Source organism: Neofelis nebulosa, chromosome 2, assembly GCF_028018385.1.
Source record: "Neofelis nebulosa isolate mNeoNeb1 chromosome 2, mNeoNeb1.pri, whole genome shotgun sequence".
Taxonomy (NCBI): Eukaryota; Metazoa; Chordata; class Mammalia; order Carnivora; family Felidae; genus Neofelis; species Neofelis nebulosa.
The window spans coordinates 130,248,334-130,274,414 of NC_080783.1; the positions used below are offsets into that span (position 1 = coordinate 130,248,334).

At 38.7% G+C, this 26,081-nt stretch overlaps 1 protein-coding gene across 2 annotated transcripts in view; it reads left to right on the forward strand.

Annotated features, from left to right (window-relative positions):
- The window catches only part of VAV3 (vav guanine nucleotide exchange factor 3), a 362,499-nt gene that overhangs the window by 253,611 nt on the left and 82,807 nt on the right, over window positions 1-26,081 (forward strand). For both annotated transcript variants that reach the window (XM_058716351.1, XM_058716352.1), the window contains exon 19: window positions 2,907-2,952. In XM_058716351.1, the coding sequence (XP_058572334.1) occupies window positions 2,907-2,952 (46 nt within the window). The remainder of the gene's footprint in view (window positions 1-2,906; window positions 2,953-26,081) is intronic.

The window sequence follows — 26,081 nt, forward strand, 5'->3', positions numbered from 1 at the left end:
TTTGTGTGCATGTAAACAGTCAAAATACCATGAAGTTAATAGTAATGATGATGATGATATTATTATTGTTATTATCATTATTAACAACAACAGTAAAGTTGTCACTTAACTGTGTGGCCAGAAGTGTTCCAGGCATTTCACAGGACTCATTTAATTCTCACTACAAATGCTGTGAAGTAGGTGCTATTATTATCCCCATTTTATAGGTGAGAAAACTGAGGCACAGAGATGCTCACAGTCAAACAGCAGGTGCCAAGTGACAAGGTCTGAATTGGAACTCAGGCAGTCTGATTCTAGAATCCATATTCTTTTTTTTTTTTTTTAATTTTTTAAAATATTTATTTATTTTTGAGAGAGACAGAGTGTGAGCAGAGGAGGGGCAGAGAGAGGGAGACACCAAATCTGAAGCAGGCTCCAGGCCTGAGCTGTCAGCAGAGAGCGTGACGCGGGGCTTGAACTCATGGACTGCGAGGTCATGACCTGAGGTGAAGTCGGCCGCTTAACCGACTAAGCCACCCAGGTGCCCCTAGAATCCATATTCTTAATAATTATACCATGTTCAGTCTCTCTCTCTCACTCTCTCTCTTTTGGATACAATGTGCACACGAGCAGGGGAAGAGACAGAAAGAGAGGGAGACAGAGAATCCCAAGCAGGCTCCACACTGTCAGCGCATGACCTGAGCTGAAGTTAAGAGTTAGATGCTTAACTGACTGAGCCACCCAGGCTCCCTTCTCTATTGTTTTTTTCATACAGTGTTATATCAGTTTCAGGTGCACAGTGCAACGATTCATAGTCCTGTTCATTACTCAGTGTTCACCACATAAATGTACTCTTCATCCCCTTTATTTCAGCCACCTCCACCACCGCTCTGGGAATCACCAGTTTGTTCTCTGTACTTAACAATCTGTATGTTCATTTTCTCTTTTTTGCTTTGTTCATTTTTGTTTTTAAATTGCCCATGTGAATGAAATCATATGGTATTTATCTTTCTCTGACTTATGTCATTTAGTATTATACCATCTAGGTCCATCTGTGTTGTTGCAAATTATTCTCTATTTCAGTCCTCACTTCAGGTAGTATAGCATTGGTCTTAAACCCAAGTGCTCTTTTCCACATTTTAAGTCTATGATTTTTAAATGGTACTAGTTTGGGGATTCCAGGAATAAGGCCCTAAGGTTTTATTCCTTTCTTGCCTCCAGCATTTTGATTGTATAGGGTATAAGAGCACAGAAAGACAGCTTCTACTGTACATTAAGAAGGTGAAGGGATATGTAGGAAGTAAGTAGCAACATGATATCCATCATTATATATTTTCCTGTTGAAAATATTGTCAGTTGTGGTCATTGTCCTTTATAGAGAGAGCTCTGCAAAATGTTACAACATTTCAGGGAGAACAGATATTTTCATTGAAAGCAGCTTTCTTCCAAATTATCAGCTATGAATCTTGGATTCTCATGCTTCTCCTTTTTGTGCCTTGTCTACCAAGAGCCCAGAGAGACATTTTCTTCTCACTTATAACAGTTTTCTTTATACTAGTTTTTCCAGTACAGTTACCCATCTTGCTCAACACAGGTTCACCGCTGATTTTAATGATCATATTGGGCTTTTTCAAATCCATTTTGAAAGTAGTTTGGTTAAAAACAAAAATTGTAGGGGCGCCTGGGTGGCTCAGTCGGTTGAGCGTCCGACTTCAGCTCAGGTCACGATCTCGCGGTCCGTGAGTTCAAGCCCCGCGTCGGGCTCTGGGCTGATGGCTCAGAGCCTGGAGCCTGCTTCGGATTCTGTGTCTCCCTCTCTCTCTGCCCCTCACCCGTTCATGCTCTGTCTCTCTCTGTCTCAAAAATTTAAAAAAAAAAAATTGTAAAAATTTTTCAGTTTTCTCCCACCTTGAGAATCCTGAAAGTCTGCTCAATGAGCTTTGAGACAGGAAGGCTGTAAGAACCTATTTCACCCATTTAACTTGTGAATGAAAACAGCAAGAGGAACCCTAAGAAAAATCCATGGTTAATATGTGCTTAGCAAAGCCAAGTGTGCTCTGAATGAACCCAAGTCTCCTCCAAACACAGGCAAAAACCCCAACACAGAGAGAAAATTGCTTTTGTAAAAATCTAAATTTTGTGGTTGTTACAGACTCAGCATTTCATCCAGTTGTATAATAAAAAGTGATAAGTCCCTATTAATTAGTGAGATTACTTATTAGGTGGGAATGAATTTAATTATTTGTGAAATGGAACATATAACCACGCATTTTCAAACATTTAAAATTTGTTTTGCATCTTATTTATAATTTTTGTAATGCACAATTTTTCATATGGCTTTCTTTTCTATGCTAAAAATTAACTTTCATGTTTCACAAGCTGCATGCCTGTTTTATTTCTTAAAGTATTGAGATGCAAGTGACCATATTCAAAACACCATTCTCAGTTAAATGTTTGTTAAAGTCAGAGCTTCAGATCTTGGTTTTGAGGTTGTATATCTTCTCTAGTCTCTGGCCTGTCAGGCCTCAGAAATAGCTGAGTTAGAGTTTTAGACATCACATGTCTTTGCTGGGAGCATTTTCCAACCAAGAATAGCTACTTGGGCTTTGTTCTAATAATTCCTGTGTTCATTATGACTTTCAAAAAAATTTTTTTTGTGCCATAATACCCGGAGATGGCAAATGAAAAGATCTTTATTTTCTGTGGTGTTATATCAGCAGCATCAATTATAGATGTTCAAGTGAAAGACTTATTAGAGAAACAAAAATGTTAAATTACAAACATGGTAGAAGCACGTTTCGCTCAAATTCAGTCATACTTTTAAATGGAAAAAGTGAAACATTTATTGGCCTTCCAAAGTATCACATATTAATACAATTTTACTAATGCAAAATCTTTGTTTTGCTTTGTTTCACTTTTCTGCATAGAAACGGACCAATGGACTACGAAGAAACCCGAGACAGGTGGATCCAGGTGTGTTTTTGATTACTTGTCTGTAATCATAACTTCAGTTAAGTGATTATGAAAGTATATGGGAATTGGTGTAGAAGGTTAGACGGATTGTTGGCCTTTGTTCCTGGCAGTTTGGTATGTGATGAGTGACCAGGAGGCGCCAGTCTACTGTGTAAATCATTTACCTGACAGTGCTTCCTGGGATAGGCTCACGTGATGAATAACCACCAGTACTGAACTCAAGAACCAGCCATCGAGCTGGGTATTTACTTGCTGAACAGCTTCAGGCTCCCTGGTTAATGCCAGTATATCCAACACCCTCCCCTTCTTCCCAAATGTGGAAAGAAAATCATCCAACAAGCTAGCATTTAAAAATTAGCATTTTATTTTTTTGTTTTTTTTGTTTTTTTAATTTTTTTAATGTTTGTTTATTCTTGAGAGTTAGAGACAGCATGAGCAGGGGAGGGGCAGAGAGAGAGGGAGACACAGAATCCAAAGCAGGCTCCAGGCTCTGAACTGTCCGCACAGAGCCTGATGCGACGCTCGAACCCATGAACTGCGAGATCATGACCTGAGCTGAAGTCAGATGCTCAACCGACTGAACCACCCAGGCACCCCCAAAATTAGCATTTTCTAAGGGGGTGAAGGAAGTTCATAAACTAGACAATTTTGGTACCCTCCTCTTTTGGGAAAATACTTTTCTTCATCCTTCATCTGTACTATTTTATAATAGAAGAATGAATTTAAAGACTTGGTGAACAAGTATCCTCCTTTGAGACCAATTATTTGTCTGCAGAGAGCATACAGTTGTTTTCTATTCAACATCATGAGGTTTGTTTATCATTATTTTAGTATAATTATTTTTCCACCCATTAAACAATGCCTTCCTCAGTTTAATTACCAAAGGTTTGTGGTGTAAATGGTCTTATTATTGTGGGTAAAGGGTACTCATGCCCAAAGGATTCCAAATATATGAATTTGATAATAAATCAGGTGGGGCATGAAGCAACCTTGCTGGAAAATAATCTGGATTGTGTGTTTTGTTTTCTCATCATAAACAGCATTCACCTAGTTGTAAACCTGAGCTTTCAAAGCATTCTAGCTTTTAACTGAAACCACACCCATGGTAGCCATGCCAATTTATGAGCTGTTGGAAAAGATTTATAGGACCTTTGTTGCCTCTGGCTAGAAATTGCCTCACTTATGTCCTGAGATCAGTTTAAATCTTTTAACTACAGAACAAAATTGAGGCCATTAAAAAAATATATAGGTGTTCTGGTTTATTTTAATAGTTCAAAATTCCCAACACAGTCCCCTTTGCAGAGGATTCTGCAGTAATATTTAGAAGTGACTTCTTCAGTTCTATTTAGTATGAGTGCATGGCTGTGAACAGATTTTTTTTCTTCTTATTTTGTGTGAGGTGTAATTTATTTTTATTTCAGAAAATGATCTAACCTTTACAAGTGTTATTTTAAAAATATTTTCTCTTTCTTCTGTGGACATTTTAATTTAATCTGTTTTCTTCCAGGGAAATGCATTTCTGTAATGTGTCAATAGGAACACATTTGACTATTAACAATTGACTTTATAGCTGGAATTTTTAGGAACCCTTAGCTTTTCTAAAGAGAGGTATAATGAATTCACAGATGGTAAGTATAACAAAGTGGACCAGTAATATAATAGTGTATGCTCAAGTTCATGGCTTTGTATATGTACAGCGAGCGGCTCTGGTATTCCTAATTGTCCACAGATTTTAGAACGTCATTAAGAATAAACTTAAGAATACAAAAGATGTGGTCCGATATATTTGTAAGGGGAAAGAAACATGTATATATACATGCAGACACACCCCCACACACACAGATTGTGTATCATATAGTTTTCCATTAGGTATGGTAATTATATATGAGCATTTTCTCATTTCTCTACATTTTTGAAAACAAAAAACAAAACAAAACAAACCAAAAACAAATAGTAGATCTTGCTTGTTGTAGATGCTAACGGTGAAAACAAGTGTTTCTCCCTGTAGGTGTCTTTTGATGTCTGGCTGAGTTATGTGTGCATCTTTGTTTCTTTCTGTTGGCAAGTTGCTAGCTTTTTGGTTCAAAGTTGACCCTTCCTTGATCACTGCCCTGCACTGAGTTGGTCTTGATTATCATTTAGCATATTTTCACAGTTTTTACATTCATTCCAAGACGTTTAAATGAGAAATCTGTAAAATTGAGGCTTTCTCAGCAGGGACAAACTGCTTGCAAGGGGCATTATTTGCTGCTCATGCTTTTACCATGGAAATTCCTTTCATCTTTTCTAGCTAATTTAGTTGACATATCTGACTTCGAATACATCTAGTGTTTTCCAGGGCCTCACTTGGGGTGGCTTGTACAAAAGACCGACTAACTGTAAGGCCTCTCGTTTTGGAAAGGAACTTAATGCATAGTTATATGGGTGGTAGGTGCCTAAGAAGTGTTTGTTAAGTGAATTAATGAATTGTTGTATGCTTTTTGTGTGTGCGTTGGCTCTCTTGCTTTTTAAATTCCTCCTGCTGACAAAGTGCACAAGTACAGTAACGGAGCATTGAATAATCTAGGGGTAAGAAGCATGGCTCTGAGGCACAGTGACTCGGGACTCAACTTAGGTGCTCACTTGCTGTTGACCTGTGGCAATTTCTTCCCCTCTCTCTGCTGTCCTTTCCTCATTGAAAGGATACTAATAATAGTACCTACCTTACAGAGTTGTGAGCATGAGTAATAAGTGTTACACGAGTTAATAGGCATAAAGCACTTTATAACAGCCCCAAGTATGTAGTAAATAATAAGGGGTGGCAGTTATTATAATAATTACTTTATGGTAGAGCAAGGAGCTTAATATCGGACATTTTGTCATGCATAGAAGAATCAGTGATATTTGCCAGTTATTTCTTTGCACACAGACCCAGATTTTTATGTTGAGTTTCCATTGAGGCTAGATGTTACATAAATATAGTTGTTTTCAGATTTGCTGGTATTCCCTGCTTATCTGATGGCCATGATATTTTGTGTATCTTTAAGAAGAGAAACAATCGGGCGCCTGGGTGGCGCAGTCGGTTAAGCGTCCGACTTCAGCCAGGTCACGATCTCGCGGTCCGTGAGTTCGAGCCCCGCGTCGGGCTCTGGGCTGATGGCTCGGAGCCTGGAGCCTGTTTCCAGTTCTGTGTCTCCCTCTCTCTCTGCCCCTCCCCCGTTCATGCTCTGTCTCTCTCTGTCCCAAAAATAAATAAAAAAAAAAAAAAAAAAAAAAAAAAAGAAGAGAAACAATCAGGGGCGCCTGGGTGGCTCAGTCGGTTGAGCATCAGGCTTCAGCTCAGGTCACGATCTCCTACTCCGTGAATTCTAGCCCCGCATCGGGCTCTGTGCTGACGGCTCGGAGCCTGGAGCCCGCTTCAGATTCTGTGTCTCCCTCTCTCTCTCTGCCCCTCCCCTGCTCATGCTCGCGCGCGCGCTCTCTCTCTCTCTCTCTCTCTCTCTCTCTCTGTCAAAAATAAATAAACATTTAAAAAAAAAAAAGAAACAATCAAGACTGGTGGTTGAGAGTTTTTTGGTGAAGTTAGAATAGTGTTTGTGATTGCATTATAGAAACAAAAGAAAGAAAAACCTCCCAAGTTGAGAACATATTTGTGAGGTTCTGTTCAAACCAAGAAAAATGTAAGCTATGGGTTTGCATCGTGTGTTGTTAGCACATATAAAACATTCACTCTTTATTAATAATTGTGGTTAATCTTTATAGAAAATACTTGCAAATGGCTTTGCAGTTTATTTTTTCTTGTCTTCTATTGTGTGCTAAGAAAATTATCAATTTATGATCTTGACTGCTTTTATAAATATAGTAATGTGTTAGATGCAAATTGTGGTAGCTCTTTTGGATATCTTAAATATAGCAGATATTTTCATCAGTTTGTACTTTTCTTCCTAAGACAGATGTTGGTTTCAGGAAAATAACACTTGTAAGAGACAGATCAATTATTTCAGGAACACGGAGGTGCTAGGCCTTTTTCGAGAACATGAGATCATAAATCTCAAAATCTGAGCACTGGTGTAATATTTATCACTAAAAGTTGCACTCAAGGTCAAAGTTACTAATTAAATTTTAATACTGAATTTTAAACGTTCCCTTCTAAGTATGAAAGATTTATTTTTGTTTGCATGTGGCAAGTCTGTATTCCAGGACATGTGTTCTTTTTGGTGAAGCCCATGTTTTTGTCTTATTTGCAGCTCATTGCATCTTGTATTTAAGTCCACAGTCACTGGCTTTAAAAAAAAATCAGGCCAATGTTCTGGGTAGTGCTGCCTGAAGAGTAGATGGAGTAGATGGCAAATATTTAGGTAGCTCACATTGTCTTTCTGATCTTAGGTTACCCATGTGATTCATGATAACCTTGAATAGTAAATGAACAGGTAATGGTTTAAATGATGAAAGAGTTCTTTCTGAGAACTGTGCTTTTCATAAGCTTATTGTAACTTTTGATTACAAAGAGAAACATGTGGCTTGGAAAAACTGTCTTTTCTTATTCACTGAGAAGATGTCCTACAGTTTCTTAGCAGAGACCCTTCAAAGATGGTCACTTTCTCTTTCAGGTGGGTAGGATTGATATGTAATGCCATTTCTATTTCTTGTATGAAGAAAGGACGTCAAGAAATCTTTCTTTCATTGCCAGCTTCCTATATCACAATAAGCACCAGCAATATCATTAATTATAAAACATGGTCCTTTTTTATAAGGAATTTATAGTCTGCCTAAAGAAGGAATAGATACAGGCACAAAGTCTTAATTGCATAAATGCATATATAAATGTGCATCTGAAAATATTTTAATATTATATACTATTTTATATACTGATTCACTGTGCTATGGCATACTGCCATAAAAACAGTGAATAGTCCTATAAACATATAACAAATCCAGTTATGTAGTATGTGCAAAGAAGCAAATGGAATTGGAAGAGAGAAGCTCAGGAGGGCTCATATTGCTTTTAGGCTGGGTTGTCTATATATGCTTTTATTTATATAAATAATTTTGTTACACTGGTTTATTGTATTGAATTGTAATAATACAGTTTTCCTTAATGTTTTAATGTCAAACAATTGATGAACTCATTCCAAATCTGAACAGAATTATTGATTTCTTTTAGATTGGATTCTAAACATAATGTCAATTTGCTCAATAGGGAAATTTTGTATTTTTAGTTTCCAACTAGAAAACGTTAACAAGAAAAGTAGCAGCCCAGGATTTTAAAAATCACAGACCTAAAAATACATTTTTTTCCTTTCTCATGGGGGAGACAAATGTATATTCTTGAAGGCTTTAGAAAAATGAGCTTTTGTCTATAATAAATAAATAATAAAATATCCATAGATTTTGATATTTCCATATTAATCAGTCAGACCTACTTCTGTCTTTTCTGTCACCCCTAAAACTAATTTCTCATCAAATATAAATACTAATCTAAATATTGGGAGCATAATTGTAAATGTGTAAAAATATATTTCACATTGAAAGAATGAACTTGAGAAAGCTGGGACAATAGAACCCAGTGAGTGATTAAGATTCATTGCACAGAAATGAGAAATCCAAGCTGTGAATGAGTGCTGGGAGCCTGCTCTGGTTTTCAAAACAGTTGATTTGTTCTCAAGCTTCTATTAAATTATAGACGATAAGACTAGTTTTGCACTAAGGCGATTGATCACCTCGTACCTTTCTCATTCCCTTTATGATGATGACAGATTTCTATAGTGTGCATCATAGTCCCGTGTTCACATCTCTTTTTGGTTTGAAGAAGATTTGTTTTGCCCCTTAGAGTCTCAGGGCAAGCTCACAAAGGGTCACTATTGCTATTGGCTGGCAGCTTTGGCACCTGGTACCTTGCCAAGTTGTTTTTTTTTTTTTTTCCATTGCTCAGGTACCTCCAGCATAGGAACCAAGGCGAGATGAATATTTGAAGACATGCACAAAGGTGCTTTAGGTGGGAAACACAGTATTAATAATGTAATTATTGAAACAGCAAAACATTTGGAAAAGTATATATAGAACCTACCTCTGGGTCATTTACTCACTTCTAATTTATAGTTCCTTTTTTAAAAAAAGTTTTTTTAACATTTGTTTATTTTGAGAGAGAGACAGAGCATGAGCAGGGGAGGGGCAGAGAAAGAGGGAGACACAGAATCCAAAGCAAGCTCCAGGCTCTGAGCTGTCAGCACGGAGTCCGATGTGGGGTTGGAGATCACAAGCTGTGAGATCATGACCTGAGCTGAAGTCGGACACTCAAACGACTGAGCCACCCAGATGCCCTGTAATTTATAATTTCTGTTACAGTAATCATGTCTTCAGGAAATAATGTATTAAATACTTGGAAAAAATGTACTAAAAAAGGAAGTCTTGAATGTGGTGAGCTGCTTTTAGCATTTATCACTGATAAAGTATTCCTTGCTTGGAAGGTCAGGATGTCTTGGGCTTCCTTTGCAATATCTATGGCTCTGGTAATAAAATATTATTCAATTTCCAAAGAAAAAGAATGTGCTATATAAGGCTAAGTGCACACACACAAAAAAAACTTGAGAAATTTCTTGTGGGTCATTGTCCTCTGAGAACCAAGTAACTTGGTTCTAGTGTTTTAGTCTGAAGTAAGGTAAATGGAAGGAACCAGTTAAGTCAAAACTATAGGCTTCAAATGACAATATTGATACAAGTAATATCTGATACCAGGAAAACAGGACATCGGTAAAATAATCATTAATATGATAATGGTTTATAATTGTATAGTAGTTTTATATACAAATAGGATGACTAGCAAGTGAATTAGAATATTGGATGGCAGTTTGTGGAATTTCTATCAAAATGACACATTGGCAAATATATCTTTCAGTATATTCAAATCAAGTTGAGTTTTAAAATTTTAACTTGAAACAAAAGAATTTATGTTCACCACTAACAGTTGTTTTCTACAGATAATTTTTCTTTTGGGATTCATTCTTTTCTGCGTAGATATTAGAAATAGATGGAAGTTAACCCATCTTTGAGAAACTTGGAGTTTTGTCGGAGAGGTAAGATGTACAAAAATAACATGTCAAGCAGTGTACTGTGTGGTATATGATGAACCACCAAAATGTGCCGTGCAGGTTATAAGTGGTATAGTTGACCAAGAGGGCAAATGAAGGAGAATTCATGTGAAGCAAAGGACACAGACAAGGAGGCAAAATATCTGACAGGCACATCAAGAAAAGACAATTTATGTGGAACTACAGATGTTTATTTTATTTTATTTTGGCAAAAGTGCAGATGTTTAAATAAAGTTAACTGTCTGTTATTAGGTTTGGGTCAGCTCAGTTCGTTAAGCACCCAGTATGCATTGTCAAGCGACACACATTTCAAACTAGGAAAACAAGAAAAAAGAAAAGATAATTTCCACGTGAAATTTGTTTTTGGTAAGAAAGAAGGGCTATGTTCACGAAAGAATCGTGGAGGGGAAAAGCAGAGGTTGAGTTTGAGCAGGCTTTAATGTACGGGCACACCTGGTTTTATTGTGTTTTGCTTTACTGCTCTTCCCAGATACTGTGTTTTTCACAAGTTCACGGTTTGTGGCAACCCTGCATTGAGCAAGTCTGTCGGAACCATTTTTCCAACAGCATCTGCTCACTTCGTGTCTGTGGGTCATGTTTTGGTAATTCTTTCAATATTTAAATTTTTTTCATTATTACTGTATTTGTCATGGTGATCTGTGGTCAGTGATCTTTGATGTCACTATTAGAGTTGTTTTAGGGTGCCACAAACCATGCTTATAAAAGACCACAAGCTTGGGGCACCTGGGTAGCTCAGTTGGTTAAGCGTCTGACTCGATTTCGGCTTAGGTCATAATCTCATGGTTCGTGGGGATCAAGACTTGTGTCAGGCTCTGTGCTGTCAGCAGAGCCTGCTTGGGATTCTCTCTCCCCCTCTCCCACTGCCCCTCCCCTCTTATCTCTCTCTCTCAAAACAAACTTAAAAAATTAAAAATAAAAGACAGCAAACTTGATTGATAGATGTGTCTATTTCTGACTGCTCCATTGACCATCGGTTCCCCATTGCTCTCCCTCTCCTGAGGCCTCCCTATTCCCTGAGAGACAACAATATTGCAATGAGGTCAAGTAACAACCCTATGATAGCCTCTAAGGAAGAGTCCCACACGTCTTACTTGAAATCAAAAGCTAGAAATGATTAAGCTTAGAGAGGAAGGCATGTGGAAAGCCCAGATAGGTCAAAAACTAGAGCTCTTGCATTAGTTAGACACGTTGTGATGTAAAGGAAAAGTTCTTGAAGGAAATTAAAAGTGCTGCTACAGTGAACACGTGAATAATAAGAAGGTGAAACAGGCTTATTGCTGATCTGGATAAAGTTTTAATGGTCTGAATTAGAAGATCAAACCAGCCACAACTTTCCCTAATCCAGAGCAAGACCTTAAGTCTCCTTAACCCTATCTCTTCAATAGAGAGGCGAGGAAGCTGCAGAAGAAAAGTTGAAAGCTAGCAGAGGTTGGTTTATGAGGTTTAAGGAAAGAAGTCATTTCCATAGCATCGAAGTACAAGGTGAAGCAGCAACTGCTGATGTCGGAGCTGCAGCAGGTGATGCAGAAGGTCTAGCTAAGACAGTGAGTGAAGGTGGATACAACAGACAATAGATTTTCGTCCTGGATGAAATAGGCTTCTATTGGAAGATGCCATCTAGGACTTCATAACTAGAAAAAGTCAGTGCCTGGTTTCAAAGCTTGAAAGGACAGGCTGACTTGGTTGTTAGGCGTGAAGGCAGCTGATAACTTTAAATTGAAGCTAACGTTAATTTACCATTCCAAAAATCCTAGGGCCCTTAAGAAGTAGGCTAAATTTACTCTGGGCTCTGTCAGGAGAACAACAAAGCCTGGATGACTGCTCTGTTTTACAAGAGGGTTTACTGAATATGTTTTTAAGGTTTTTTTTAATTTATTTTTGAGAGAGAGCGAGAGAGAAAGAACAAACACAGGGGAGGGGCAGAGAGAGAAGAAGACACAGAATCCAAAGCAGGCTCCAGGTTCTGAGCAGTCAGCACAGAGCCCAAGCGTTGAGACCATGACCTGAGCTGAAGTCTGATGCTTAACCGACTTAGCCACCCGGGCACCCTAGTTTACTGAATATTTTAAGCCCATTGTTGAGACCTATTGCTCAGGAAAAAAGTATACCTTTCATAATGTTACTGCTCATTGACAATGCATCTGGTCATGCAAGAGTTCTGATGGGAATGAGTGACAAGATTCGTGTTGTTTTTGTGCCTGCTGACACAACATCCATTCTGCAACTCATGGGTCAAGGATTCATTTTGACTTTTAAGCCTTATTATTTAAGAAATACATAAGATAGTGATAGTGATTCCTCTGATGTATCTGGGCAAAGTAAATTGAAAACCTTCTGGAAAGGATACTGTTAAGAACATTCATGATTCATGAGAAGAGGTCAAACTATCAACATTAACAGGAGCTTGGAAGAAGTTTATTTCAACCTTCATGGATGAATTTGAGGGTGTCAAGACTTCAGTGGAGGCAGTAACTGCAGATGTAGTGGAAACAGCAAGAGTACTAGAAGTAGAAATGGAGCCTGAACATGTGAGTGAATTGCTGCAATTTCATGATCAAACACAAAGAGATGAGGAGCTACTTCTGATGGATGAACAGAGTTTCCTTGAGATGGAATCTACTCCTGATGAAGAATGTTAAAATGATTACAAAGGATTTAGAATATCCCATAAACCTTAGTTGATAAAGCAGTGCAAGGGTTTGAGAAGATTGACTCCCACTTTGAAAGATGTCCTACCGTCGGGAAAATGCTATCAAACAGCATCGAAATTGTTTGTGAAAGGAAGAGTCAATCAAGGAGGCAAACTTCATTGCTGTGTTAGTTGAAGAAATGGCCACAGCCACCCCAGCCTTCGGCAGTCACCACCCTGACCACTCCGTGGCCATCGACATCGAGGCAAGACCCTCCACCAGCAAAACCATGATGACGTGTTAAGAGCTCAGATGGTGGTTAGCATTTTTTAGCAGTAAAATATTCTAAAATTAAAGTATATAGATTTGTTCAGACATAATGCTCTTGCACACTGAATAGACTCTGGTATGGTGTGAACACAACTTTCATACGCACTGGGAAATCAGAGATTCGCTTGGCTCTGTTGCGATACTTGCTTTATCATGGTGGTCTGGAACTGAATCTCCTGTCTCTCTGAGGCGTGTGCCAGTACATCTGTCACTGTGTACGAGTGTCAGACATGTTCCTCCTTGGGCATACCATGGCTGGATTTTCTGCTTCTCCTACTTTGTCCTTTTTCCATTTGTACACTCTTCTGATTGTCTTCTTATTATCAAAAGAGGTAAATCTGGAGGGATGGACCTGAAATGGGAAGCGGGGAGTTCCGCCAGTCTCGTCCCTACTCATAGCTTTAACTTGCAGGGGTATAAAGAAAAGAAGCTTTCTTTTTTCCCCAGTAGCTTCTTGTAACCTTGTCACTGTATCTAAGTATGCATTTGATATTCTCCTTTGGATGCAGGTACTATGTTTCTAGAAGGAGGTAATCCCTTCGCTCCACCATTTTCTACTCAAGTGTTAGTGTAGATTGGTCCATTAGATTAGAAAACTGAGGAAATGGGGCCTAACACAGCATGTTCCTTGGAGGCACATGGGAGGAAAGGAACCTTACCCATTGGAAGGATAGGGTGAGAGTGGTGGAGAGGCAGAGAATGCAGCCCTTGAGGCATTAAGTTAGCCACAGCCTGCCTCTGGCAATAAAGGAACAATGAAGGAAGAAAGGGAAGAAGAATCTTCCTAGTTCTGTCTGTGTTAGGTACTTTGACCTACATCAACATTTTTAGTCATTGGAGGCAGCCCTGTGCAGTGGTTTGGGCCGAGGACCCTGCAGTGCCATACATCTGGGCTTATGTCCTGCCCCTCTGCTTACCTGTTGTACAGTCTTGGGCAAGTCAACCTGTTTTATCCTGTCTAAAATGGGGCAAATAGCAGCAGACCTCATGTCATTGTGAAGATTATATGATCTAATAGAGCATTTATTAATGGGATTTAGCACATAGTGCTTTGTAAATGATGGTGGTGATGATGGTTATTACTAATACTTAAACATTCCTGTATTAATTTTCCATTGCTATCTAACAAGTTGCCATAAATTTAGCAGCTTAAAACAGTACATATTTGTTACCTCAGGGTTTCGGTGGGTCAGAAATCTGGGCATGAGTTAGCTGGGTCTCCTGCTACATGGTTTCTCACAAGCCCTCAGGATGTTAGGGCTGTAGATGAAGGATCTGAAGCCTCACTGGGAAAAAGCTACTTCCCAGCTTGCTTACATACTTGTTGGCAGGATTCAATTCCTTTTTGACTGTTGAATTAGTTCCTCCATTCCTAGCTCACTGTTGGCCAGAGGCTGTCCTCAGTTCTTAGCCAGATGGGCCTCCCCAACATGGCCGTTTCCTTCATCAGAGTGTGCAAGGCAAGAAGGTGATGGAGTCTGGATGGAAGCAGGATGGAAATTCAAATCGTATGTAACATAATCATGGAAATGACATCCTACCCCCTATTTCTTGGCTAGAGGCAAGTCATAGGTGCTGCCTACATTTGGAGGAGGAGATTAACAAGTGTGTGACTATCAGGAGGTATTACTGGGGTTCAGCAGGGATTATTTATTAATCAGCAGGGATTGTTGAGTTTCATCTTAGCCTGTCTGCCACAAACTCAGATATTGCTGTTTTTCAGTGGAGGTAACCTCAGCTCTGAGAGGTTTAAGTAATTTACCCAAGGGCACACAGCACCTGGCTGGTACCAGGACTTAATTGCAAAGTTTGGCTCCAGAGACCTCACTCTTGTAGAGATCTTCTGTGTCCCCTACTTTATGCCAGCTTTTGCATGGAGGACAGCTTATTTCCTGGAGTTCAGCTGTATAGTACAGTGGAAAATTAGCAGTGTGATCGGGTCTGTTTTGCAGAGTTCATTAGTGGCTGCTGTTACAAAGCAGATTTATGGGTGATTTTATTTTATGCATTGTTAATTTTGAAAATGTTAATCTGAAATTGCCACAGTATTTCAATTAATTTGGATGATTAAAACTTAGCACCAGAAGAATCTCTAGCAGAAGATAAGGCAGCTAATTAGAGGTTCTGAAACAAACAACTGTAGACACTGGCACTGAAACATGCTGGGTGGAACTCACTCTGCTTAACAGTTTTGAAATGGAAAGAATAATTTCTGCAGTCTAAATATTAAACTTGAGTGCATTTGACTTTTTTTAAAAGCCATTTTAAGAAGTTAATTATTTAAGTGAATGTATAATTTTTTAATATCGTGCATTTCTAGAAAACTGCCTTCAGCTTGTTTTGGGTAGCTGTAGTTGGTGACAGAAATACAACAGGCATTCGTTGTCCAGGTATTTTTCTTGTATGATATCTCATGCATTTTCTATATGTTGTTTCCATTTATTTTTTGAGTTTAAAGGTGAGACAGCACAGACTTAAAAAAACAAAACACTTGATCTTGTTTGATAGAGTTTTGCGTTTTGAAGGATTCTAAAAAATTCAGAAAATATAAGGAAGTGTACAAAAACTTCCTGGATGAATTGCCTAGAATTCCCTCCCTCAGATAATCACCTTTATGTTGTTATTTTGTTACACATTTTTCCTAGTACTTTTATTTTCTTGGTGTGTAACCATATGTTTATAAAAGGTCTGTATTTCCAAGATGGTATTCTGCTTTTATCACTTAACTTTGTGTCATGAGCATATTTGTTTATTCACTTGTTCATTCAGCCGTTTGATACGTATGCAGGCACAGTGTTAGATTTACGGGGATGAATAAGAGGTGTTTTCCCTAACACAGCAGTGTCATGAAGATTTGAGATGAGGTAATCAGGTAAGATTTGAGATCAGGTAATCAGGTAAGATTTGAGGTCAGCATAATACAGAGGCTATGCTTAAGAGGGGTGCATGTTTCAGATGTGTGGACATGAGGGAATGATGTGTGAACTGAAAGGATGTGAGTAGGGGATTGACAGAATATGAACGGAGACAAGAAGGCTGCAGGAAGAGGGAACAGCTCCAGCAAAGGCCCCGTGTTGGAGGAAGCACAGAATGGCTAGGGCTTAAAAGGGGGAGCTGTGTACCATGAGAATAACCGAGTAAAGGTCTTTATTTCTGCATCAAGAAATTTGACTTTATTCTGAAGAGCAGAGTGAGGCTTTCAGCTAGAGGACATGGTCTTCTAAGATTGGTTGAAAAGATCATCCTAGCCATACTGTTAAGGGTGTACTGAATCATTAAATAGTCTTAAAAATATCAAGTAGTTTTTTGGGGCTCCTGGGTGGCTCAGTCGGTTGAGCGTCCGACTTCAGCTCAGGTCACGATCTCGCGGTCCGTGAGTTCGAGCCCTGTGTCGGGCTCTGGGCTGATGGCTCAGAGCCTGGAGCCTGCTTCCGATTCTGTGTCTCCCTCTCTCTCTGCCCCTCCCCTGTTCATGCTCTGTCTCTCTCTGTCTCAAAAATAAATAAAAAAACGTTAAAAAAAATTTTTAAAAATATCAAGTAGTTTTAAAATAATTTCTTATTGGACAGTAGTCTAATTTTCATTTTTATGTATACTATTTAAAGAGTATTTATACATGAATATATTTGTCCATATGGCTGATTATTACTGTTTAAGAATGGAGTCACAGAAGTGTAATTTCTGGGTCAAAACTTAATGAATTCCTATACTCAGGATATATATGTTGCCAAATTGCCCTTTAGAAACTTTACATTGAATTATATCCCCACCATTTTTGACATACGAGATCATGTCTTAACCTATGCTTAATGACACTGTATTTTTCTTTTTACTTTAAGTCATTTGATGAGAAAGGAATAGCATAGTACTATTTATATCATTGTAGTTGATATAATGTAAATTATTATGATATATGATTACTATTGATATAGATCCTTTTTAATGTTTATTGGATGTTTACATTGCTCTTCTGTGAATTACCTGTTTATACCTTATCCATTTTTCTATTCAGGATTTAGTGGATTGATATAGTCTTACAAATAATCTTTACAAATAAAGATTATTTGTAAGACTATATAAATATTAATGATATCAACCTTGAATTTTCTGGCTTATGTTATTTTTATATGAAGTTTTAATATTTGCTGTCAAAATTATTGATATTTATGGAATTCTTTTTTTTTTTTTTTTTTGCTGATTTTGTGCTCAGAAAGTTCTCCCTTTCTGAATTCTGTTAAATATTTCTTGTCTTATTGATTAATTTATGTAGCATTTAACCTATGTCTTTTGACTTCTTACGTAAGTAATAGATTAAAGTTGTGTGAACAGTTCCAAAATATACATCAAAATATTTTAAGGATTCACAGTACAACACTTTACAAAATTTAAATTTACCCTTTTTTTGTATGTTGCTTAACAGCCATGTTATATTGTGTATTTTATTTTGTGCTTTATTATATATGTAAATATATATATATATATATGTATTTTTTGCTCAAATAATTATCTCGTGCAAAATCTATCATAAAATGTCTGTATAGATAGTAAGTGAATATTATTTGAAACAAATGCAAGTATTTAATATTGAGATACTCAACATTTTTTGTTTGTAAGCTATGACAAACTAATATTCCTTCTCCTAGCCATTTTGGAAGCAGTAGGAAAAAATATTTTGTGTTTTGAGTTCAGAGTATCTCCCACCTCCCATTGCTCCCTTTTCCTTTATAAATTTACATCCTCCTTAATGTTGCAGATCTCTGGTCATGTTAATTTACACAGTAGCTTCTGGGTCTGTGACTAGACTTACTATTTTACAAGATTTTTGTTTTGAATAATTTTTCATTAAAGTAGGAAAATTTCAGCTTCTTTGTTTGAAAGATGCTGTAGATATTATTTTCAAAACAGTGTGGAAATTCTATATTTTAGAGCTCCAATTTAGAAAGTTTTATATGGTGCCATGAAAACATTAAGTGTTTAATAAATAGTCTTTCCTTGGGAATCCAGTTGTAAGCAGATAGAATAACAAATTCAGTATCCTATCTGGCATATTCCTCCTGATGATGTGTTCAGGCAACATGCCTCTGGATTTTCAGATATCAATAGTTTTGTTTGTAGCTTCCTACTGTTATATTTAAAAAAAATTTTTTTTTAATGTTTTATTATTTTTGAGAGAGAGGGGCAGAGAGAAAGAGAGGGAGACACAGAATCTGAAGCAGACTCCAGGCTCTGAGCTGTCAGCACAGAGCCTGACAAGGGGCTTGAACTCACAAACCGTGAGATCATGACCTGAGTGGAAGTCGGATGCTTCACGACTGAGCCACCCAGGTGCCCCTCTTCCTAGTATTTTAAATGGCCCAAAGGAATCATGTGATGTCTTCAAATCAGGACAGAACTTTTCTTCTTGGGGTGGAGAATTCTTCTTTGTTTGGGGCACATTGACAGATTAGATGGATGAAAATAAAAATATTCATGTATGTCTCCACTACCACCCCCTATTATATTGCTAATATTACAGTTTTTAACTCCTAGAGGAAGAAACTTGCCATTTAAAAAATGTAATGCTATGCTCTGGGGATCCCATTTTTAAAAAGTTGTGAATCTTCCATTTACATTGAAGCAGTATCCAAGAACAGAATCTGGCCATTGGTTTTGAAAATACAAAATGGCAACACCTTCTTGGAATCTCAGACTGTTCGAGGATGTTTTTTTCTAGAAAAACAGGAAGAAATTGGAAAAAAAAGCATATGGACTCAGGTTGAGCATATGAGACATTTTCAACTTGAATCCGCACTTTACTCATATTTGTAGTGTGACTTAAAATTAATTTGGGTGAAGCATTTAGATTTGAGAGAGGAAAAAAAAAATCCCTATCTGGAACTAAATCAACATTTGTGGCATCTCATTAATCACTGCCTTATGAAACCACTTTTCCCACCTAAAGAGAAGCTACTGGATGGGAAAAGTTTGTAATATTAATGCCAAATGCAGATCTTCCTTCTCCAAAAAGGAGTTCATTAATCATCATCGAAGCACAAGAACAAACATACTTCGTGTCTCTTGCCAATTTTTTTCAGTAACATTTTTGAAAGGCAAAAAAAACACAACAAAACCCATGTTCAATTTTTTATCTTTATTTGAAAAGGTTTTAATTTGGCTGTTATTTAATTTGTGATGACGTTATGTAAGTTTAACATGCTGTGAGAATGGGTATGCGTAGCATATAGCAATATAGGGTATTGATGGAGTTTGGACTCCTGAATCAGGGAAATCTGTATGCAGATTATTGGTTTTGTTAACTTTCTGACTAGGTGGTCATAACATGCAGAACACTCCAGGCACAGTGCTTGACACAGGGTGATTGGCCAATAAGTGGCAGTGACAGAAATTCCTACTCTCACTGATACAGAGCAATATGGGCCTGAGGTTTGAAAATATGCTTTTAATCCAGGCTTCTGTGTAAATCTTTGGGCAAGTTAATAGCTTCAGTTTCTCAAATGTAAAGTGGAAATAGTCACCTTATGTACATCACGGGATTACCATTTGGCTCAAATGAGATAATCAGGATCGAAAAACCAAATCTAGTCATGATGTACTAACCTGTGTGATAAAATCAGTGCCAAGTCATGAGATCTTCATTATTTTTGCCATAAATCTTAGTCTCTCAATGTTAGAGTTATGTGCTTGATAAGTGCTTTTGATGGAATTGTAGGGTCAGCCATGCAGTTGTTACCATTCACTGGAAATTTCACTGCTCTTTCTTTGTAACTGTCTTTACATCTGTTTTTTTGTCTCCTAATTAAAAAAGAAATTATTTACAAATGAGAAAAATTAATGAGTATTACAGAATTGAGCCAATAGATGAAAGCAATGCCAGCCTAAAAGAAAGGAACCATATAAGCTGCATGTAAGAAAACAGATGCACAGGGGCGCCTGGGTGGCGCAGTTGGTTAAGCGTCCGACTTCAGCCAGGTCACGATCTCGCGGTCCGTGAGTTCGAGCCCCGCGTCAGGCTCTGGGCTGATGGCTCGGAGCCTGGAGCCTGTTTCCGATTCTGTGTCTCCCTCTCTCTCTGCCCCTCCCCCGTTCATGCTCTGTCTCTCTCTGTCCCAAAAATAAATAAAAAAAATGTTGAAAAAAAAAAAGAAAAAAAAAATTAAAAAAAAAAAAGAAAACAGATGCACAAATTTAATTTTTTTTTTAACGTTTATTTATTTTTGAGACAGAGAGAGAGCATGAACGGGGGAGGGTCAGAGAGAGGGAGACACAGAATCCGAAACAGGCTCCAGGCTCTGAGCTGTCAGCACAGAGCCCGACGCGGGGCTCGAACTCATGGACCGCGAGATCATGACCTGAGCCGAAGCCTGATGCTCAACTGACTAAGCCACCCAGGTGCCCCTAGATGCACAAATTTAAACAATCATAAATGGGAAGGAAAAAAAAAAGGAAATCCTCATGTGCAAGAAAAGGTGGCTTCTGTCTTTGTTTGTAATCTGTTCGCTACCAAGTATCGGGGGTAAGAATGGGTCTGTGGTGAAATTGTTAGGCACCATGGAGAAGTGTTGATTTCTTACTTGTCCCTTTTAGAAGACATGCTCTTGTTCATTTCTGTGGCTTCTGTTAAAAGCATCATTAAAAACTGAAAGAAGAACAAACATTTCTAAGGTTTTTGCTGAAGATGCAGCCATGAGGCTTTGGAAGATCACAGGAGACAGGTAAAGGTCGGGTCTGGCAACAATGGCAGGGAGCTCTTTTTGTCCCCCATAAAGCAGTAAAGGATAAAGAAGAGATCATATGGATGTGTAGCAAAGCTTAGTTCGTTTTTAAAGTCAAAATAGTTTGGAAAGAAGAGGTTGAGCAGAGTAGCACAGCAGGAGGTTTTTGTAAGATGAAGTAGAATTAAAGTGTAGGCAAGAATTATTTTCTGTCTTCAATTTTAAAGAACACCATCCTATCCCATCTGTCTCTTTTTCCTGTGTTGTTCTTGACCTTCTTATCAGCGCTTGACTTTCTTCCTTGGGGATATTCCTTGCATAGTCAGCACAGACTCCATCTGAAATCTTGAGACTCACACCCTTATTGCAAAAGAGTTGAAGAGAATTCAAAGAAACATGTTCTGCTAAGTAGCTTGGGAACTAATTGTTCCAGGATGTTTCTGTAATAAGACACTGCCAGCTAGAAGCCAAAAAGTCCATGTAACATGTACCAATCCCATGGTAGGATTCACTTAAAAATATAAACCGAAGTTAGTATTAAGCCTTAGAAATTCCTACTGACCTGTTGACATTCCTTTGACAATAAATCTTTCTTGAATGGTCACTTCCCTCCTTTCCAATCTGCACGTAGACCCCAGGACCTTGCTCTCAGTTTTTCCTTCTCTCTCTACAATGAGGGAAAAGGTGATGGTTTGCTTATCTCTCATGCTACACATTTCATTGTATGTCACAACTTGAAATTCTTAGATGTGATTTATAGGTTCATCAGCATGTTGGTGAAGTAACCAAGGGATAAATATTAGAGTGCTCTTTATTCATGTACTAGAATTTTTATATACTTTATTTTTAATTTGCACAACAAAACCTGTGGAGTAGATATTCTTGTTTTTACAGACAAGAAAGCTTCCGTGAGTGGTTAAGGCCTGTGTCTGAGTTCACATAATTTTATATATTTTTTTAAATATTTTTTTAAATTTATTTATTTTTGAGACAGAGAGAGCATGAACAGGGGAGGGTCAGAGAAAGAGGGAGACACAGAACCTGAAACAGGCTCCAGGCTCTGAGCTGTCAGCACAGAGCCCGACGCAGGGCTTGAACCCACAGACCACGAGATCATGACTTGAGCCAAAGTCGGACGCTTAACCGACTGAGCCACCCAGGTGCCCCCAAAATTTTATATATTTTATATAAAAATACAATAAACATTTTATATATATGTTTCTGTAACCAGTTAAAGCATTAGATGTTTTTAACTCATTTAGGAGTCTTGCTGGGCGTGGGCGGTTAATCCACTAAAAATTAGTGTATTTTATCAAGAGATTTACGTTGTAGCCAGAATGGTCTCAGCCATGCATCATGCCAGTTGCTCAGGGGAGGGATGAAGTGAGCTGGGTTAGGCTACAGGGAAATAATCCTGGTCAGAGTAAAGAAGGATAAGCATTCTTAATTGCTAATCTTAGGAGGGAGGAATATGACCTTGATGTAAGGGCTCCTAGGCAGGAGGGCCTTGCTCTTGTGTGACAATGTCTGTATCCCAGGTGAGAGAGGCCCACCTGAAGTGAAGTGATTTGACAGTCCATCAAGGGCTTCTCTGAAGGACCTCAGTGGGGCAAACGGGCAAAGAGGCACAGAGATGGCCTCTTAGGTCCCTGCCAACCTTGGGTCACTCCCATTTCTGGACAAGAAAGGAAGCTCATTTCCTACAGCATTCTAGAGCTTTCATTAGTGTGTCTTTGCTTTGATTTTAATATAATTAGGTAATAAGATCATAGGAAAATAACAGGAAATGACCCCAAACAAATGTAATAAATGCTGCTTCTGTTTATTCTTTATAAATATTGTCTTTTTTCCTTAATATCTTCATTAGGATTTGTGTAGAAAACAGGGTTTGAGCATGATTTTGGCATTTTAAATAATTTATAGAGGATGATTGTTAATCTGTCTTGTTGGTTATGTCTGTGTGGATATAATCCTAACGTGAACTATCATCAGTCAAGTGTCTCAATCCTCAATTACAGCAAAATTCCTTACAATCTGTTTACGCTATTTTACACAAAAATTGCATCTCATCTTCTAGGCAGATGTGGAGACCTTGTTGGATTTTATTTCCTGCATTATTGTCCCATAACAAGCATGACCTTAAGTTCAGTGTGTGGGAGGCCAGAAAATATAACTGGTTAAAAAATTGGGCTTCGTCATTGGTGTTGTCCAACTCGGTGCTTCGCTCTGCCACTTAGCAGTGCACCCTTGGGAAGCTGGTCAACCTCTTTTGCCTCAGTCTGCCTTCTGTTACATAGAGTCATATTGTATATACCTTCCAGAATTGCTGTGTGTAGATTAACTGAGCCGGTATATTTGTAGAGCATTAGCATGATGTCTGGCTCCTTTGACACACTTAATGAATGATGGCTCCTGTCAGCACCTCTATCTTCACGATCCTGGGTCTGGGTGGGTGTGGAAGGCAAGCTGGAACCTGTAGAGATGGGACCCAGGCTCCAGACTCCTGAGGCCGGTGGCGATGCCGTGCTCTTGTTTGTTCTGCTTTTAAGCATCTTGTCCCATTAGAGCAGAGGCAGTGCTACAAGCTGCTAGCTCCCACATGTCTTGCTTCTAGTGCTTTTGTGAAACTTAATGTGCATGAATTCCAGAGCGAGGCTGCCTGGAATTCAATCCAGACTGCACCGTTTGCCAGCCCTGTGACCTTGCTCAAGTCCCTTAACCCTTCTGTGCTTTAACTTCCTCTTCCTTAAAATGAGGGATCACAGTAAGACTCACTTTATAGGATTATCAGGAGGCTTAAATGAATTAATATACACTGAGCTGTTAGGGCCTGGCACATGGTAAGTGCTATGTAAGTCTTAGCTAGTATTTTTTTTTTTTTAAGGAAAATATTTTCAGTTATCTTGAGATGGTGGTAGAAGTGTATTATGCATAGAAATAATTGTAATATTTAAAGGATATATATTTAAACAGAGCTGACAGTGTGCTGGGCATTTAGTGCCCCGTTTTTAGGGTGAGAAGCTAGGTATAGCTCAACTATCTCAGGGGACATTGGGCCCTCTACTAGCTGGTTTTGTTAGAAATTGACTGTTCTTTCTCCTCCTCTCTGGGACCTACCCGGTATCTTCTCTTCACTAATTCAGATGTTATAGAAGGCAGGGAGAATTGGTGATTTCTAAAAGCCTGTGCTCTTTACCCTGCAGTGTTCCCCAAGGCAAGAAAACAAAGATGTTAGTTACTGGCTTATAAGAGAGAGGGAAAATACTGGGGGAACAGTTACAAAGGAATGATCTTGCTACAGAAGCACAAAAGGTCTAGTGAGAAGTCAGGAGCCATGGTGATCTGCTGTGCTGCCTCTTGAAGTAGTGGCGTGTGTCCAGGCATTGTGGATTTTACCAGCCTTGCATGTGTCCATCACAGTCCTAGAGGCCCACGCACCCCTTTCCAAATTGTAGACACCACCTTCAGTTCACGTTGGTATTCTCCAAGGGCCTATGCTTTTGACAAATAGGCATTAAGTCTCTTTACTGCCTTTGAGAATAAGCACTTTCTCCGTTATTCCTGATGGCCATCGGCCAGTTGTGTGACTTTTTAAGTCATTTAACGTTACGAGTTTTATTTTACTCTGGAAAACTGGTGGGTTAGATTTGGTGATTTTTAGTGCCTGTTCTTTTTATTCCAAGATTTATCCCTGTAGTGTAGAGGAAGGATAAGGAAAGTGGAAGGAAGAGGAAGGTGTGGGGAGAAAACACTGGCACAAAAGCCAGTTCTCCACAGGGCATGTGGTGCTACTTATGAACAGAGTGAGAGACCTCGAGAGCTTTGTCCAGAAATACTTCTCCTCCTCCCTGCTTTGATTCTGAAATGTGCCATTGTCTCGAGGTTATTACCACCTTCCTTGAAGAATTGCATTTAGAGATAATATCCATTGACTTTTGTTCCCTTATTTATGCATTGCTAGTGTGGGTACAAAGCAGATAGGAAAGGCTTCCATGAACTTTTGACTCTGTGACTTTTCAGCAGGGAGGAATGTGGTAGGAGCATAGCAGGACTTGACATAGAACGATCACACCCTCCCTCTGGATCAGGTTGGAATATGTGTGTCCCAGTGGTGACCTGCAAGCTACTGGTCCTGCCCTCACATGGCCATGTGCAATCAGGGAGTATAAGACTAGTTTGGCTCCCAACCCTGATCTTGCGGTGTGACTGTCCAGAAACAGATTTATAGAAAGTATATTTGTGAGTTCTGGTTATTAAGGTCTGTGCCTTATCACCCCGCTAGACCCACAGCATCTTTAATGGTGAGCACCTGGTTTATATCTTCACAGTCCTCAGATAGTTTTAGTGCAGGATCCCTCACACAAAAGTGTTTAGCAGTTAAGCATCAAGGAGGATGGGTGCAATGGGAGTGGTTCACACAGCGGTGGGAGGAATATTTTATCACTGACCTTGCTTAACATTGCTGGTCCATGGTGATAAGAAAAATCAAACCGACTTCTAGTCCATTTTATTATTGTTTTAAAATACTCCCCAGAGAATGCAGTCCTTATTAGCTGACGTGGTGTGGACTCCCAACCCCCCAGCTTTCCCTATTCCAGTCCCACATACACCCCATGGATATTTAGTAAATTGTAAATTTTTAGTCAACTTATGACTATTATGATGGTCTCTTAGCTGCTCCTCTTGCCTCTGACCCCAACTTCTTGATTGCCTCCTCCATACTATCAGAAAAATGATTTACCTAAAGGAGACTCTGGTCTCTCTGGCTTGAACTCTAGCCCATCCTCAGAACCAGTTGACAGGGTATTGAATATATAAGGCTCCCAAGGTCTGGTTCACACTGAACTTACTCCTGCTCTTCTTCTCTTCTGCAGTAACAGAGATCTGGTCATTTTCCACATGCACTGAATTCTTTCTTGCCTCTGTGTCTTGGCTCATGTTCTTGCCTCTGGCCAAAATAACCTTACCCTACTTCTTTATCTGGTTAACTCCTACTCCTCTTTCTTTCATTTATCTATCTAAACTCAGTGCAGTCATTCCCTCTTGCAAGAAGCCCATCTTCTAGTACCTCGTATCTGGTGTGCTATAGGAGTTCCTCTCCCATGACAACAAAGCCATAGTATGTTTTTGTTTTTTGAAATGATCTGGACATGTGTTTACTTTCTAAAAATTTTTACAAGCTCCTTAATTAACATCTGGAACCTCATCTTTTCCACACCTCTATCCGTAGCAGTTGGAACATAGTCGGTACTCAGTAAATATGTATTGAACTGAATTGTTAAGTCCAACTTTATCAAAGGGAACACTGGTTTCTGGTGTGCAAATCCTCTAACTTCTATGATAAGCTGATGTATACTTTTATATATGTA